The sequence below is a fragment of the Pogoniulus pusillus genome, chromosome 33 (assembly GCF_015220805.1).
Source record: "Pogoniulus pusillus isolate bPogPus1 chromosome 33, bPogPus1.pri, whole genome shotgun sequence".
In the NCBI taxonomy this organism is placed as follows: Eukaryota; Metazoa; Chordata; class Aves; order Piciformes; family Lybiidae; genus Pogoniulus; species Pogoniulus pusillus.
Window position 1 is genome coordinate 9,568,346 of NC_087296.1, and position 16,335 is coordinate 9,584,680.

General features: G+C 45.0%; 1 protein-coding gene across 3 annotated transcripts; it reads left to right on the forward strand.

Annotated features, from left to right (window-relative positions):
- Nucleotides 1-1,355: 1,355 nt before the first annotated feature.
- Nucleotides 1,356-16,245, forward strand: HSF2 (heat shock transcription factor 2). 3 transcript variants are annotated; one of them, XM_064170200.1, is made up of 13 exons: nucleotides 1,356-1,570; nucleotides 4,799-4,907; nucleotides 5,105-5,232; nucleotides 6,033-6,157; nucleotides 6,568-6,643; nucleotides 8,211-8,272; nucleotides 8,371-8,455; nucleotides 9,302-9,471; nucleotides 11,904-12,173; nucleotides 12,709-12,814; nucleotides 14,224-14,277; nucleotides 14,870-14,954; nucleotides 15,091-15,296. In XM_064170200.1, the coding sequence occupies exons 1-13, from the start codon at nucleotides 1,430-1,432 to the stop codon at nucleotides 15,159-15,161; spliced, it is 1,482 nt and encodes a 493-aa protein (XP_064026270.1). In that variant the 5' UTR covers nucleotides 1,356-1,429; the 3' UTR covers nucleotides 15,162-15,296. The 3 variants fall into 3 exon arrangements, with proteins under 3 accessions (XP_064026270.1, XP_064026268.1, XP_064026269.1); XM_064170198.1 differs by lacking the exon at nucleotides 15,091-15,296 and adding an exon at nucleotides 15,305-16,245 and having other exon boundaries at nucleotides 1,365-1,570; XM_064170199.1 differs by lacking the exons at nucleotides 14,224-14,277; nucleotides 15,091-15,296 and adding an exon at nucleotides 15,305-16,245 and having other exon boundaries at nucleotides 1,365-1,570.
- Nucleotides 16,246-16,335: the final 90 nt, after the last annotated feature.

Consider the following 16,335-nt stretch of genomic DNA (forward strand, 5'->3'; position numbering starts at 1 on the left):
CAGTTTTGTACTTATTTCATTGAAAATGTCATCAAACAGCAACTTGAAAACTTGGGAATCCAAGGGGGTTTAAATGTATTTAATTATTACAACCATCAGAGGCTTGGGGCTCCAGTTATACCTTCATTGTCAAGTAACTAGCCAAAAAGGAAGGCAAGCAGCAAGTTGAAGGGAATGGTGCTGCGGCTTTTGTTGGTGGTGCTTCATCTGTAGATGTAGTCTCTATCTCCACTCCATGTTTGGTACTGTCTGAAAGGATCACTCACATAATCTTTCTTCAGCTGAGGGACTCACCAAGGAAGTGGCACAGCTGAAATTAAAAGCTGCATGATGTTAACAGCAGTTAGTTCTGTCATGTGTGTAACGCTGGGCCAGAGAGGAAGGTCTGACGGAGGGAGGATTGATGAGCAGTGTGCCCAGGTGGCCAAAAAGGCTACCAGCATCTTGGCCTGTGACCAGCGGGGCCAGGGAAGTGATTAGTAATTGTCCCCTTGTGCTCAGCACTGACGAGGCCACACCTTTGAGCACTGCACCTGGTTTTGAGGCCCTCGCCACAAGAGAGGCATTAAGGCGCTGGAGCAAGCCCAGGGAAGCGCAGTGAAGCTGGTGAAGGGTCTGGAGAAGAGGGCTGGTGAGGCGCAGCTGAGGAAAGCAGGATCGTCTGGTCTGGCGAAGGCTGAAGGGACAACTTCTCACTGTCTACGACTACCCGAAAGGAGGTCGTAGTGAGGTAGATGTTGGTCTCTTCTCCCTAGAACCAAGTGATAGCATGAGCGACAAAATGGTCTCAAATTGCACCAGAGAAGACTTATATTGTATGACACAAAGAAGTCACTACTGAAAGGGCAGTCAGGCATTGGAACACGCTGCCCAAGGAGCAGTCAATGTAGTCATCATCCCTGGAGTTGTTCAAAAGACGCGCAGAGATGGCCCCTCGGAGCCTGTTATAGCGGGCACGGCGGTGCCAGCCGGGCCGCCTGACTCCACGCCCCGGGCGGGCTGCCCCAACCCCGCACTTGCCAGAACGTTAACCTCTGCACTGCCTCACAGCGGGAACCAACCCCGCACGCCGCAGAGCGCTGCCTTCTGCGCTGCCTCAGAGCGGGAACGGAGCCTGTCCCCGCCCCTGGGCCAGAGCCGCGCCCCCATTGGCTCCGGCCTCCCACGCGCGGGCGGGGCGCGCTCGCCGCGACCTCCCTCTCCCCGGGCGCGCGCTGTTGTGACACGTGAGGGAGGTGCACGTGGGCACGTTACGTAAGGCGCAGGCGGCAGGGGCGTGCCGAGCCGGCGCGCACGCGCGCAGGGCAGTGCGCAGGCGCGGTGCGGGCGCGGCGCAGGCGCGCTCGGGAGGGGAGGGGGAAAGGCCGGGCTCGGTTCTCCTCCCCCCGCGCCCCACCCCCGGCCAGACGGCGGAGGCTCCCAGGCGACAATGAAGCAGCAGCAGCAGCAGCCGCAGCCTCTGCAGCCTCAGCCACCGCCCTCCGCCAGCGCGGGGGTCCCAGCCTTCCTCAGCAAGTTGTGGGCGCTGGTGAGCGAGGCCCCCAACAACCGGCTCATCACCTGGAGCCAGGTGCGTCCGTGGGGCGGTGGGAGATGTCCTCTTTCCCACCCCCTTCCCACTTCCACCGGCGGCACCGGGCATCCTCTGCCGCGCATGAAGGGAGCCCTGGGCTTGTTAGGGGAGGGCCGGCCGGCCGGTGGGCCTTCCGCAGGGCCTGCGGGAGGCGAGGGCACCTGGGGAGGGCGGAAAACTCGTGCACGGCCGCTTGGCTTGATCGGGCTCCTCTCAGCAGGCCCCGCCCCGAGGAGTTTCTCCTGCCACTGCCGAGCAGCCGGGGTTGGGGGGTAGCTGTTTGCCGGTCCCGAATGACCAGGCTGGGGGCTTCCCGGGAGGACGGGCTCTCCCTGAGCTAAGGGCAGAGATGTGAGAGTGATCGGGTCTTTGGGTTCGCTTGCACGCGGTTCTTATTAAGCCTTAGTACGGGGAGCGCGGAGCCGCAGCGGCTTTTGCCAGCGCGGGTTGGCCAAGTCGTGAACTGGGCGGGGGACCCGTGGACAGTGTGACAGCGTCCTGCTCCGGGCTGAAAGATGACAGAGAAATGAGGGTGTTCGGCGTCTCCTGGACGCCAAACAAACCACACCGCCCTTCTCTCGTATGACACCGATCCGGGCCTAGCGGCGCTCCTCCTGGAGCTGCCCGCGGAGGCGGCGAGGCCCGGGCTGGCGGGAGCTGCGGGCACGTGGGACCGACAACTGTCGCGATGGGGTGGCGTCATCCCGCGTGTCGTGGCATGTCCACCTGCTGGCGCGGGGCTCCCCCCAGCACCCGTTACCGTCCCCGGGCTTGTGCAGGGGCGCTGTGAAGGGGGTGGGTTGCCGCCACCCCTGAAGAAAGCACTGCTGGGGACCTGGCAGTAGTGCCAAGGCGCGATGACACATCTCAGCTTGCTTCAGTAACAAGCCTCTGTCCTGACAGCTTCAGGTTCAACGTGCTTAATGGCCATATTGATAGACGTCTAAGTTGGTTGCGTTTTAAAACAACGGAAAGCCTGTGTTGGATGTCCTCTCATCCAGAGTTCTGTCCAGTGGTTACTCTCGTTTGAGTTTGTAAGCATCTTAAAGTATTGTAAGGCAGGAGATAACCATCTTAAATTGCGTTGAAGGGAGGGCAGGTTGGCTGCAGCATCCTTAACCTTTGAGCTAAATGCCGAGCACATAATTTTATTTACTTCCTTTTCCTCTGTGTTCCACAAGATTTTTTTTTAATAACACGTTTTAAAAGTGCTGTTCTCAAGCTTATCTTCAGGTGGTGTTGAGATGGCAGCTCTCAGCTGAGTTCATTTTAAATGTTCAAGCAATGATAAAATGATGTCTTAAATGTTTTAATGATGAGTTACCAGGAGCTTCAGCCAAAACTTCCTGAAGAAGTAAATGAGTAGACTCATTCAGCAGTTTCCCTTCTTTTCTGGAAGGACATTGCTAACAGCTACATGATGAATGGCTGGATGTTGTCTAGCCAATGTCAGAAAGGCCATCTGACATTCATGGAAACTTTCCAAATTCATTACTTATGTTTATCTGTAGTAAGCACATCAAGGCTTAGGTGTCCTTGTATTTACTTAATTAAAAATAAAGATTAATTGAGATTCTTCTACAAGGCCATTTGTGGGAGGAAGGTCCACAAATCACAGTTAGTGTTACTGGCATCCAGCAGTCCATGGGGGAGGAGGGGTTTGGGATTCCTTGGTAACACAAGTCATGCCATGTTTTTAAAGTATGCCATGATAACAAGGGTACAGAAAGTGCACCAAACATAACAGGGATAAAAGGGTACAGTTACTGTAGTGTTTCACTTTTCTCCTGTATAAGTACTTATTTTTACTTTCTAAGGGTAAACACCATGAGAAATTGAACAGCCAGGTTTTGTCTTCTGTGTACACTTGTTGTCCGTGGAAAGCCAGACAAAGAGCACCGGGTAAAGTACTTGGAAGAGCTCTGTGTGCTGCAGTCAGTAACACTAGGACTTGAAAAAGGTGTTCAGCTGAAGGGCTTGCACAGCTTTGCTGTAAGTGAGCATCAGAACAAGAACTAGTAGATGTATTTCCCAGATACTTCTGTGCTGTTCTGAACTACATCAAAGCAGCGATAAGTGAGATGCTGCCTGAAAGCTGTCTGTAAGCATCACAGGCCACTGCAGTGACATTTGTTAGAGTACCTTCAGCTCATGAGTTTCATTAATGTGTTAGGTAAAACAGTCTGTTGCTGCCTTTTGCATCCCCTTTCCCTTTCACTTATAGTTCTCATCTGGAGTTATGTGGGCGTTACTGAGAAGTTTTCATCTTCCGTTCTTTGTCTCAGTCTTAAGCTCCTAACTCATCCAATGGCAAGCCATTTATGAATCCTGTTTCTGACAGTCCTTGCTGGTTTGTTAGAAGCAAGGTCTTGGGCAAGGATATTCACAGGATTGATTCTTCAAACTTCTTGGTGTCATAGAAGTGCTGGCATTTGGAGGAAAAAAGGCATGTGACTTGTTGAAACTAAAGGGCTCCTGAGGAAAAAACAGTATCAGTGTTGGCATTTCCAAAGATGATAGGCTTCTCCTTAAATACAGGGTGAGAGTACTGTGGGTGTACAGGCCAAAGCTAAACCGTTTTGAAGCAGCTAATTTAGATTCTGGCATTTTTTTTATCCTGTAGTTAATAGAGCAGAGTCACTGAAGAGCAAAGAGCTGAGCCTTCTATTTTAGTCTGTGGACAAAAGATCAGTCATCCCTCACAACTGTCATCGCAGGAGATGGTCTTGAGTATTTACCTTTTTGGTATCTTTAAAACCTGGTGGACACTGAGCTCTTTGACAGCTGTATCTACTCTACAAGTCTTAACCAAACTAGCATGCTTTAACACAGCAAAGCAGAAGGGACTCTCACCTGGGTTTTTTTTCACTTTGCACAGTCTCTATTATTCTTAAGGCTTTGAAGCTACGTACAAAACTGATAGTATTGGCCTGTAGTGAAGCAGTGGTAGTTGTTGGCAAGCAGTTAATTAATTTCTTGAGGAAGCAATGACTAAGGCCAGAGGTGTTCCCCTTCAGATATGGATAGCAGTGTAAATTGATAGTACTCTGTTGCTTTGCAACCGCGGGGTTTGCACAGGTTTTGTTGTGGAAAATCGTAGGCAAGCAGATCGGTTACTGCTGCATGCACAAAGGAAGCATTCCAATCCGGTGATTAAATCCAAAAGCCCAGCATGTTTTCTCCAATGGTCTTCAAGTACCTTAAATGTATCTCTTTCTGTTTTAGAATGGTCGGAGTTTTTTGGTGCTGGATGAACAGACATTTGCAAAAGAAATTCTGCCCAAGTACTTCAAGCATAACAACATGGCAAGCTTTGTCAGACAGCTAAATATGTGTAAGTTCTGGGAGGGAGTTGTTCTCTAGTGTAGTTCTTGGTCCTTCAGAGTTTCCTTTGAGCTGTGCCCCTGTGTTTTCTGCAGCGAGGATACTGTCTTATCCTCAAAACTAGTAGAGATAGTTGGAACAACATAGTTTGAATTTCTTGCTGTGGCTTTTGAGAGGTCAGGGTTTTTTCTGCTTCTTTTTTTTAAGATGGGTTCCGTAAAGTTGTCCATGTTGATTCTACGATTGTCAAACTGGAACGAGATGGTCCAGTAGAATTTCAGCACCCTTATTTTAAGCAAGGCCGGGAGGACTTGTTGGAACACATTAAAAGGAAGGTTAGTGAAAATTCTGTCTGTGGAAAACTTCTAAGTTTGAATGAATAGCAAAGTTCATCTCAAAGTGAATTGTAGGGTTATAAGTGTAAATAAGTTCAGAGTTTGAGGAAACAAACGGCTGCTTTTATGTGTCTTACACTTGTTTGAAGATACTTGGGGCAATTTGACTAGGTTTCTTTATATAACTATGAGTCTCATAGGTGCAAAATGACTTATGCAAATAGTATGTTTTGCAAATGGGTATTAATCCCATCCAATCTGCTTACTTGTCTGGCTTGATTCAGACCAAACCTACTCCAAGCATTATGCTTTCTACCAAAGAGGGCAAACCCATATATGTTTGTTATGCTGTTAAATGATTCTGAAATGTGCTCTGTTGTTATTGTGAGTTAGATGAATATAGACATCAAATAGAAATAAAGTAACTTATACTGGTGACAGGGATGTACTTAACACTGGGCTATTGTGAAGCAGTTTTGAAGCAGTAGAGCACTTAGAGAGCCCAAAGAATCTAAATGTACCCAAATGTTTGAGAGACCTAAGGCTAAATGTGGTGACAGTAGAAAGAGGACATTTTCTTGTGTCCCTTTTTTTTTGTGCTTGATTTATTTATTAACTTTGAATCATAGAATCAGCCAGGTTGGAAGTGACCTCCAAGATCATCCAGTCCAACCTAGCACCTAGCCTTATCCAGTCATAGTTTAACAACAGTAGGATAAAATAGACTTGATCACCAAAAGAAAACAATTGCTAACAAGAAGTAAAGGTAAATGTTCTTTCTGGGTTCTAATCTTTTTAAGGTTTCTTCTTCAAAACCTGAAGAGAGCAAGATACGTCAGGAAGATCTCTCCAAAATAATAAGTAGTGCTCAAAAGGTGCAAATTAAACAAGAGACTTTTGAGTCTCATTTGTCTGCTTTGAAGAGGTAGGTTGCTCCCTCATCAGCTGATTCCTAAAATTGAGCAATTCTGATTAATAGGTATTGGATAAAGACATATTTTTGTGTGTATCTTGATTGTTTATTGCCTAACTTTACATATTGCTTTAGGAAAATACATTTCAGTAAAAGAATTGCTTACAAATTGAATATTCTCATATGGCTAAAAGCAGCAAACAATGCTGCCCTTAGAGGAACTGGCCAGTAGTGGGTCTCCATTTTGTAATTGCTGAGGTCATCGCCCCTGACTTCCTCTCCCTCTTCCTCCCCCTTCCCTTAGCATAAAAACCCATTTCAAAGACCTTTAATGAAGCCAGTTGAATTGCATCAACAATTATTTGTGTAGAGGTTTTAAAACTTAGTTTTGGTTTCACTTTTAAATCATTGTTTTCAAACAGGGAGAATGAATCCCTTTGGAGGGAAGTGGCAGAACTGAGAGCAAAACACTTGCAACAGCAGCAGGTTATTCGGAAGGTAAGGCTTCATTCAAGTGCTGTAGGTGAAAGAATGAGAGCTTCTGAGCTAGGAATACTGTGCCACATATTACCTTGCTTTGTCCTCATTTCTTTTTCAGTGTGTGAAATGTTTTTTTTTTAGTAGAAAAAAACCCTGACAGGGTGGGTGTATGGTGAAGCAACCATCCAGTGTATTTCACCACAGAAGCAAAAGATGGAATCATAGAATCATAGAACCAACCAGGTTAGAAGAGACCTTGAAGATCATCCAGTCCAACCTATCCCCCAGCCCTAGCTAATCAACTAGGCCATGGCACTAAGTGCTTCATCGAGTCTTTTCTTGAAGACCTCCAGGGATGGTGCTTCCACCACCTCCCTGGGCAGCCCATTACAATGGCTAAACTCTTGAGAAGATTTTAAAAGAAAAGTTCAATAATATCATACAGCATTCCTCCAGATGCCCTTGTTCCAATTTTTGTCACTTAAGGAATCAGACAACCAACATTCTGTGTTGGATGATCTCAGGAGAAATATCTCACTGCAGGAATGACAAAGTTCTGTATTGGAAATTCACTACTGTCCTCCTGCTGACCAACTGATGGTGGATTTCTGAAGTTACTAGAAGAATAGATTGACAAAATGTTAGCTTACCTTAATTTAGAAGATTTCTGGTCTACAAAATTTGATGCAAGTGTGAGGAGTTTACAGCTTTATTTTTAACATACTGAAATTAGCAACTCTGAAAGCAGTGGTGGGTTTTTTTTTTGGTTTGTTCAAACCAGATACATACATTTAATCCTTAAGTTTAAAACACAAGGGAAGGAAGTCTAACATTTCAGAAAGAAAGGCAGGTGATTATTACTGGTAAGTGTACATGTAGTTTTTTTCCCTGACTGTCAAAAACACCTTTCACCAGAACCAGTATTTACTGCTTATATACACAGCTGAAATCCGTGTGTGAATTCTGCCATTCTTTATTGGAATGCTTCTGATAGTTCCAGTTACTGAATGTTTTCTGTGTTGTATGATGCAGTGTTAAAATCTACTTGTATCACCTGCTATGTGACAACTGAATAGCTCTGTTCTTTTTAACATTGCTGGCGGGGTGTTGTATTCTACCACAACCTTACATGAACTGTTGAGAAAAGTTAGTTACTGCACAAAAATGTGTTCTGCTGTTCATGTATAGACTTTATTATTGAAGTCTCCAGTTAGTGTTGTATTCTACCACAACCTTACATGAACTGTTGAGAAAAGTTAGTTACTGCACAAAAATGTGTTCTGCTGTTCATGTATAGACTTTATTATTGAAGTCTCCAGTTAGTGTTGTATTCTACCACAACCTTACATGAACTGTTGAGAAAAGTTCGAGTGTTACTGCACAAAAATGTGTTCTGCTGTTCATATATAGACTTTATTATTGAAGTCTCCAGTTAGAAGGGTATTTTGATGCTCTGGAAAAACCAGCTGCAGAGCACAGTATCACAGTATCATCAGGGTTGGAAGAGACCTCACAGATCATCAAGTCCAACCCTTTACCACAGAGCTCAAGGCTAGACCTCTCAATGCTTTGCTTTTTCTTCCAGATTGTACAATTTATTGTTACCTTGGTGCGCAATAACCAACTAGTGAGCCTGAAACGCAAGAGGTAAATATGTAGTCCAGTCAATATGCTGACAAATTTGTTAGCTAAAACCAAAGAATCAGATTTGAGATGGGTTTCTTCCTTTACTCTTTGTGATTTAGGCCTCTCCTTCTGAACACTAATGGACCTACAAAGTCCAATGTATTTCAGAAAATCGTGAAAGAGCCAGCTGACAATAATCACCACGTAAGTTTGCTTTTATGCATGCTCTTTGTTAGGATGAAGAAAGGAATGGAGGGGACAGGCAGATCAAGTAGCTTGTCACATGGGCTATGGAACAGCTGTGTACTGAGAGCTATCAGATTTTAAAGTGATAGTGCCATGTTGTGTTTTCCTTCAGAAGACAAGTGTCGATAATCACCATTCACTTTTCAATATAGCGTGGGCAAGGCAGTTACCAGTGTGTTAAATACAGCCTGGTGTCATCCTACTGAGGGCAGTTTGCCTTGAATAATAGTGCTGCTAGAAATAGAATATGTGTGTTATGTCATTATCTCAGGGAGTTGGGCACCCCTTGACCCCACATAGGGAGAAGAGTCCAGCATGTTGCTCTTCAGGGCAGCATCCAACCCAGCAAAGTCACATCAAGTTCCTGTGCCATTGAATGTATCATGCCATTGAGTTGTTTTCTGCTGTCCAAATAATGGCTGGTAGGGAAATCATTAGACTCAGTGCTGTAGCATGGCACTGGAATTAGTAGCCTTGTAAGAAAGTACAAATTAAGTGGCAGTGACTGCTATAATTTTTAGTTGTGTGGTGGTGTTTTTGTTGCTTTTACTGACAGTGCTAGTGTATTTTTATTTCTATGCCTGTAGTATTTGCCAAATATTTTTTCCTCTAGTTGTTGTTTTCCAGCTTGTTCATTTACTCATGGGTGTTTTCTATTACACGTTTTCTATGAAATGGACTCAGATTAAATGTAATCTGAGTTCACACCTCTAGAACTGAAGCATTGTTAAGATACAATGATGACTGTGAGAATGCTGAAGCTCATTGTTATGTTGTCCCCTCATTCTTTACAACGACTCTCAGGTACCTCTCAACAGAAATGAGGGCTTAAAACAAAGGGAACAGATTTCAGATGACATCATTATTTATGATGTCACCGAAGACGTGGGTGATGAAGAAAATTCCATGGGTGATGAAGAAAGTCTTCCTGTTACACCAGAAACAAGTGAAGATACCACTTCAGATTCTTCCAAGTAAGAAGTCACTAGAAGAATATGTAGAGATATGATTGGCTTTCAGTGCTATATAAGTTGCAGCATTTGCCTGTCATCATGTGTAAGACTCTGTATACACCTTTGTCCTTTAACAGTATCAAATCCAATACAGATTGTAAAGAGTGATTCCTAACTCATCAGCTTCCTGTCTTTAGAAGGCTCACTTGGGCCCTCGTATCAGTTAAGAATTCTCAGCTAATCACCTCGCACCCACAGGGATAAGTATCTAAGATTCTTTGTCAGTGGACCATTGGCAGGAGTCAGCAGAAGTGGATGCCTGAACCCCAAATCACAACCACCCCTTCTACCATCTCAGTTTTCCCCTCTAGCAATTGCAACCAGGCAAACTGCAGGTTTGGATGTCTGCCAAAGGAGCTAACACCACACAGCCAGCTGAAGCAGTTGCTCACCCAATAGAGCAAGGGCTCTCAACCTTGAGGAGTTGCCTTCTAGGGAGAGTCTTCAAGGTCCTGCCGCTGGGAAGAGGACCAGTTTGACTTGCTCTCCAAGAGGGCTCTGCTGATACCTTAGTCAAATCAAGTCTGTGATCATGTATAGGCAGTGGCCTAGAAACTTTTCACTGGCTGACAGCCTTGTCTGTCAAGTGCAGGGCCTTGCCTTTGTGGTCCCTCTGGCCAGGTGTGCACTCACAAATTGTCCTCATCCTAGACTGGGTCTTGGAATTTATCTCCTTTCAGTAGTTGAAAATTGTTGGCTTTTGGGAGCAAGTGCCACAAATACAGCCAAGGAGGACTTCCCTTCTTTTTACAGATGTTTGGAGACAGTTATCTCTGCATGCATGTATTGGTGTGGTCTTAGAACTTCATTAACCCACATTCCAGGTGTTTTTTTTGTCCCAGGTGCTGTGTGGTTATGTTCCTACCTGTCTGTATTTTAGAAGGAGTTCATCTTTCAGCTATGAGCAGTTGAAATTTGGTCTTGGGATTGGATGCAGCTCTTAACCCTGAATTAGTGTATTGATTGGGCCTGTATTTATCTTGGGAAAAAAAAGTAGTTATTTTTACTTAACATCCGAACTAGTACTATTGTTATGGTTCAGCTGATGTCTGGGAATGCAGTCTCTGGTGGAAGAGCTTCTTGAATGTAAGGCTGTGAGAATGAAGCATCAAAAGCTACTTAAGGGATAAGAAAAACAGAATATGGATGAAAGCAAATTTTGGAGAACAGGTCTTGCAAGGAGTGGTTGAGGGAGCTGGGGTAGTTTACTCGGAGGAAAAAGAGGCTGAGGGGAGACCTTCTTGCTCTCTACAACTACCTGAAGGGAGGGTGAAGCCAGGTAAATGTCAGTCCCCTCCCTAGTGACAAGTGGTAGGACAAGAGCAAACAGCCTCAAGGTTCACCAGGGGAGATTAAGTTAGATATTAGAATAAATTTCACTGAAAGAGTTCTCAGTGGCCCAGCTCCTTGGGGAGGTGTTTGTGTCCCCATCTCTGCAGGTCTTTCAAGGAGTCAAAAACGTGGTGCTGAGGGAAATGGTCTAACACCAGCCTTAGTAGAGTTAGAGAGTGGTTAGACTGGATGGTGCACTTAGTGCCATGGTTTAGTTGATTGGATAGGGCTGAGTGACAGGTTGGACTGGATGATCTTGGAGGTCTCTTCCAACCTGGTTGATTCTGTGGTGGCAGTAAAAGTTTCACCTCTTCTCACCTATTACCTTGACAAAGTGTGTGGCAGTCTAGTTACAGACAGAGAGGGGTTCTGGGAAGTTGGCACTGACCATCTTTCTTTAGAGTTGCTGTGGGTATTTGAACAGAAGGAATGCAGTATTATGTGTTTTTGTGTCAAAATACCAAGTTGTTATGGTTTAACTCCAGGCAGCAGCTAAGGACCAGACACCATCTCGGTGGTGTGGGGAGGAGAAATCAAAACAAGTCAAAGTTGTAGTTCGAGATAAGAGTAGTGCTAGTAATTGAAATAAATCCAGAATGTAATAATAATGAAAAGGAAGATAACAAAGAGAGAGAAATAAAGCCCAGGAAAAGACAAATGGTGCACAGTGACATTCCTGACTGCCCACTGGCCCATGCCCAGCCAGTCCCTGCTGACCAAGTCCTCCCAGTCTCCCTCTCTGGAGGTATTCACGACCCACTTGGATGTGTGAGCTTGCAGGTGTTGTAGTGCAGGAGAGAGCATTGTTCCTATAGCTTTTTAGTAGCTATTTCTGTGATCTAGCACAAGTGCCTGCCAGCTGAGCTGCCTTCACTTACAGACCATTGCAGCACTGTTATCAATGGAAATAGATTGGCTACCTTGCTGTGTTTCATATTAAAAAGCAGTGGGGAAGTGTATTTCCTTACTCTTTGAGCTTGACTAACATGAGAAGTAACTAAACCTGTGGAATAGTACCACTTGAAATCAGTGTGTGAAGTGCTTTGTTTATCTCATTACAGCTGTAGTCGTTCTCCTGACATTGTAATAGTGGAAGATGATAACGAAGAGGATGATGCCCCTGTCATTCAAGGGGATAGAAGCACTGAATCCGTTGCTGTGCCAGCTCACGATCCCCTCAGCCCTGCCAGTGACAGCACAAGCCCACTGATGTCAAGTGCTGTGCAGCTCAATAACCAGTCAACTCTAACTGCAGAAGATCCAGTGTCGATGATGGATTCCATACTCAGTGAGAACGGAGTCATTTCACAGAACATAAATCTCCTTGGAAAGTGAGTGGCCTGGTTGTCAGGGCTTCTTTAACTATTAGAACTGGTTGACTGAAGTAAAAAGAATAGTAGCTTCCATTGAGAGCTGTAAACTGATGGTTCACCTTTATTCTAGCCAGCTTCTGCTAGTATTTCTACTTTAAGTATCTTATGGTGAGACCTCTGATTTTGCTTGTGGAGTGATTGAGTTGGAGTGCATAATTTGACAGTGTGATGTTGTGGATATTGCTGTTTAAACTGTCAGGGTTTACCTGCTAGCTCTTGCAGGTAGATGAGGCTCATTAGGGCTACCAGGATGCAGGAACTGCACCTCTGTTGGTGTCACATCATAGTGTTACATGGGTGTGGTAACTGTTTTGGAACACTTGGCTGCTCAATACCTGTCATTTTATTTTCCTGGAGGTGGTTTCTAATGAAGGACTTCATTCTAGTCGTGGTGACAGTTTTTTTGATGCATGTAATATAGCTGTGTAAAGCTTAATTGTGGATTTCTCTCTCATTTTTAAAGAGATACAGCAACATAGTACTTGTCTTTTAGGGTTGAACTTCTGGATTATCTTGACAGTATTGACTGCAGCCTAGAGGACTTCCAAGCGATGTTATCAGGACGACAATTCAGCATAGATCCAGATCTCCTGGTCGATGTAAGTTTCACTGCTTAAGTATTTTTGGCAACACTGCAGAAAGTAGTGTTTACTTCAAAACATGTTAGACGTTTTTGTTTTGCCTTTCTTCTCTTTGGAAAAGAAAATACTTAAGTATTTGCAAACGTATTTCTGGCCACTGATAGAATTCTCAGTGCTACACCACTGCTGAAGTGTTTGGCTGAAGAGTAGCTTTCTTAATGGAATCATGCTTTTATTTGTTGCTATGTAAACTCAGATACCAATTGGTTTAATGCTCTCGCTTTGAAAAGAACCCAGCTCATCATCTGTGGTCTTCTCAATGAACTGGGCTTAAAAAGGCTCTTGCTACTTATTTTGCAAGTTTCACTACCATCTCAGGTTAGTTCTTAGGAGAATATATATGATCTCAGCTTCATTTCAGATGTATGTCAAGTACAGTGGTCTAGATGGGTCTGGAAGGGACCCATGCATGTCATCCAGTCCAGCCTCTTTGCTGAAGGCAGGGTCAGTGTGAAGGTTAGATCATGTTGCTCAGGATATGTCAAACTCTGAAGTCTCCAAAGATGAGGTATTCCACAGCCTCTTGGGTGCCTCATCCTTTGTAAAGCATTTCTTTACATTGGTCACAGGTTTCAATGCTGCAGCTTGTAGCTCTTGCCTCTTGTGTTTTATCCACCTCCGTGGAGTTTGTCTTCTCTACAGTAGCTCTTGAAAAGCAATAAATGAGTGCAGTTATCCTCCCCTTCCAGACACGGTCACCCAGGGTCCCTCAGTCTCCTGTATATCATAGGCCCCCAAACATCTGTGGCCCTCCACACTCACTCTAGTCTGAAAACTCTTGTCCTGTGAGCCCTAAAACTGGACACTCTTAAGTGGCCTCAGGTGCTGTGCAGAGAGAAGGAAGCGCTTGCAGTGACCTGGCTGTGCCATGCCTGGAGCTGAGCACAGCTCCCTGGAGCAGCCCCTGCTGCTGGCTTATGGTAGAGTGGTGTTAACCACAAATCTCATGCCCCAGTCCAAGAAGCTGCTCCCTGTCCTGGGCCAGTGCACAAGGTCATTGTGTCCTAAATGTCTCCGGCCATTGAACCTGCTAGGCTGAGTGCCTGTTGGCCTCTCCTGCTGTGCTGAGACCGCTCTTCACAGCAGCTCTTCTTTCCCCCTTACTGGTGCTCTTTCCAGTTCAGTGTCACTTGGAAACTCAAATGAGGGAACATCAAGAGTTGTTTCCCATGTTACTGAGCTACGTGGAAGTTCTCCAGAGCTGCATTTCTTCACAGAAGTGGTGACTACCTGTAAAGAAAGTAGTCCTGATGGAGAGTAAAAATGTCAAGTACAGGGACTATTCTTGCACATGCAGATGTGATGTTCTTGTGTTCTTAACAGCAGCATCCAGATTTCTAAACCTTGCTGTGTTTTGTCTTGTTCAGCTTTTTACAAGCTCCGTGCAGGTGAATCCCACAGATCATATCAGTAATACCAAAGTAAGTCCAAAACCATTGCTCAGTGTGCACAGTAGTGACAGCTACAAACTTGGTATTAATCCTTGACTCCTTACTGCTATGACAGTACTTTTTCCATGCTCTGGCTTCGAAGGGTTCCTTGAGAATAGGAAGGCTGTGTATGAATCCATCCTGTTTGCTGGGTTTCAGACAGAAAAAGAGATAAGCACACTAACTCATCGTGTCCTTTAGAACTCCTGTTACCTTGAGGCTGGTAGCTGTGACTGTACCAATGACTTCACTTCTATATGCTCTAAGCTTTTAATGCTTGCAGACCAGGCACACACTTTGTCAGAATGGTCTCTCATGGGAAAAGAAACACAAGGATAAACAGCAGAGCAAACCTGTAGCTCTTTGAATTTGTCCTATTCATTTATGAGCATTACTGGTCTCTTGCTTGAGTAAGCCTGTTTCCATTTCACATGTCCTCAGCCAAGGTCTATTAGTGTAACTGACACCACTGCATGCCTTTACAAAATAAACATTTATGCTTTGCTAGTAATTGTCCAGCTGTGTTCTAGTGGCACTGGGAAAGGCTTTAAGTGTGTGTTTAAGATTCTGCTTTTGTTTCCAGATGGAGACAAAGGGAATAGAAACTACCAAGAGCAATGCTGGTCCAGAGGCCTCACAGGAAACACAACTTTCCAAGGCCAAATCAGGTTAGTCCAAGTGTTCATTGAAACAGTTTAACAAGCTTTGTTTGAAAAATCCCCTCGGTTTGCTCCTTGTCTGATTTTTGTGTCATGCTGATGAGCAAGTAGCCAAAACAAAACGCTTGCTGTATTTGCTTTGTAGAGTTTTGGCACTGCACCAGAAACGGATGTCTGCAGGAGAATCTGCGTGAATTCTGTGATGCAGGAGTGTAATGATTCTTGAGTCGTGCCTTTAAAAGAAACACCTAGTGTGGTTTTTATTGCTTAAATAAATTGTGGATTAGCCTTTGTTTTCCCCTCCTGCGCATAGAAAGGTGTGTGAGCTGATCAGGTTTGGGGGATTGCTTTTCCTGCAGATAAGCAGCTGATCCAGTACACGGCGTTTCCACTCCTTGCCTTCTTTGATGGGAACTCAAGCTCTGACTCGGAGAGTGGGAGCTCTGCAGGTGGAACCCCTTCCTCTGCTGGCAAAGCCCCAGAAGTGGATGAGCTCCTGGAGAGCAGCCTGGACCCCGAGCCCACCCAGAGCAAACTGGTGCGGCTGGAGCCACTGACGGAGGCCGAAGCGAGCGAAGCCACACTGTTCTACCTGTGTGAACTTGCCCCAGCACCCATGGACACAGACATGTCCTTCCTGGATAACTAATGTCATGGGAACTCTGTACATAGTTATAAAGATGAACTATTTATTTAGGATATTGTTTGGTATCTGAGTTTTTGTAAATCACTGTTTTATGTAACCAGATGATGTGGAATCTAAAGAGCCTTTCCTCTATTACTTCCTGCAAGCAGTTGTTTAACCTCGTGGTTAGACAAGCTGGCAACACCAGGCCCAGCTGTTGCTGCAGTACTGTCAGATCCTTGCTGTTACACATCACCAAATATCCAGGTAACCCAACCCTTGTGGCTACAACAGGGGTTTGATTGATGGTTTCTTATACTTCTGATCTTACATAGGGTGTAAACTACTAGTGTGTGGCTAGGGAGCACTGACTTTCTGTATCTTGGGTTTTTGTTTCTATTTTTTACTTTTTGTTTAACAACTGTTAAGGTTCTTTAGGGGTGGGGGGACCAGGAGCTGATGTAGGCTTTTTTTTTCCCTGCTTCAACTGGGAACAAAGTGCCTGTACCTTGCTAAATCTTGGTTCTGCCTTACTTTCACTTCAGTGGAAGTGCTCACACATAGCACAAACCGGGGAAAATCTTTTGACAGCCACCAGGCTCCTCAGCTGCATGAGTACTTTGAAATTGGACCACCTACTCTGACAAAATAAATGTTAAGTGTGATACTTAACAAGAGTTGTCTTTCATTCCCTGGGCCAGGTAGGTGTGGATTTAGCAGCCTGTGGTTTTCATGCCTCAGTAGCTGTGCAATGAGGTGTGTACC

Coding starts and splice junctions, on each gene's coding strand:
- HSF2 (XM_064170198.1), top strand. CDS start 1,430: ATGAAGCAGCAGCAGCAGCAGCCGCAGCCTCTGCAGCCTCAGCCACCG. Junction 9,472..11,903: donor ACCACTTCAGATTCTTCCAA/GTAAGAAGTCAC, acceptor ATCTCATTACAG/CTGTAGTCGTTCTCCTGACA. Junction 12,174..12,708: donor AACATAAATCTCCTTGGAAA/GTGAGTGGCCTG, acceptor CTTGTCTTTTAG/GGTTGAACTTCTGGATTATC.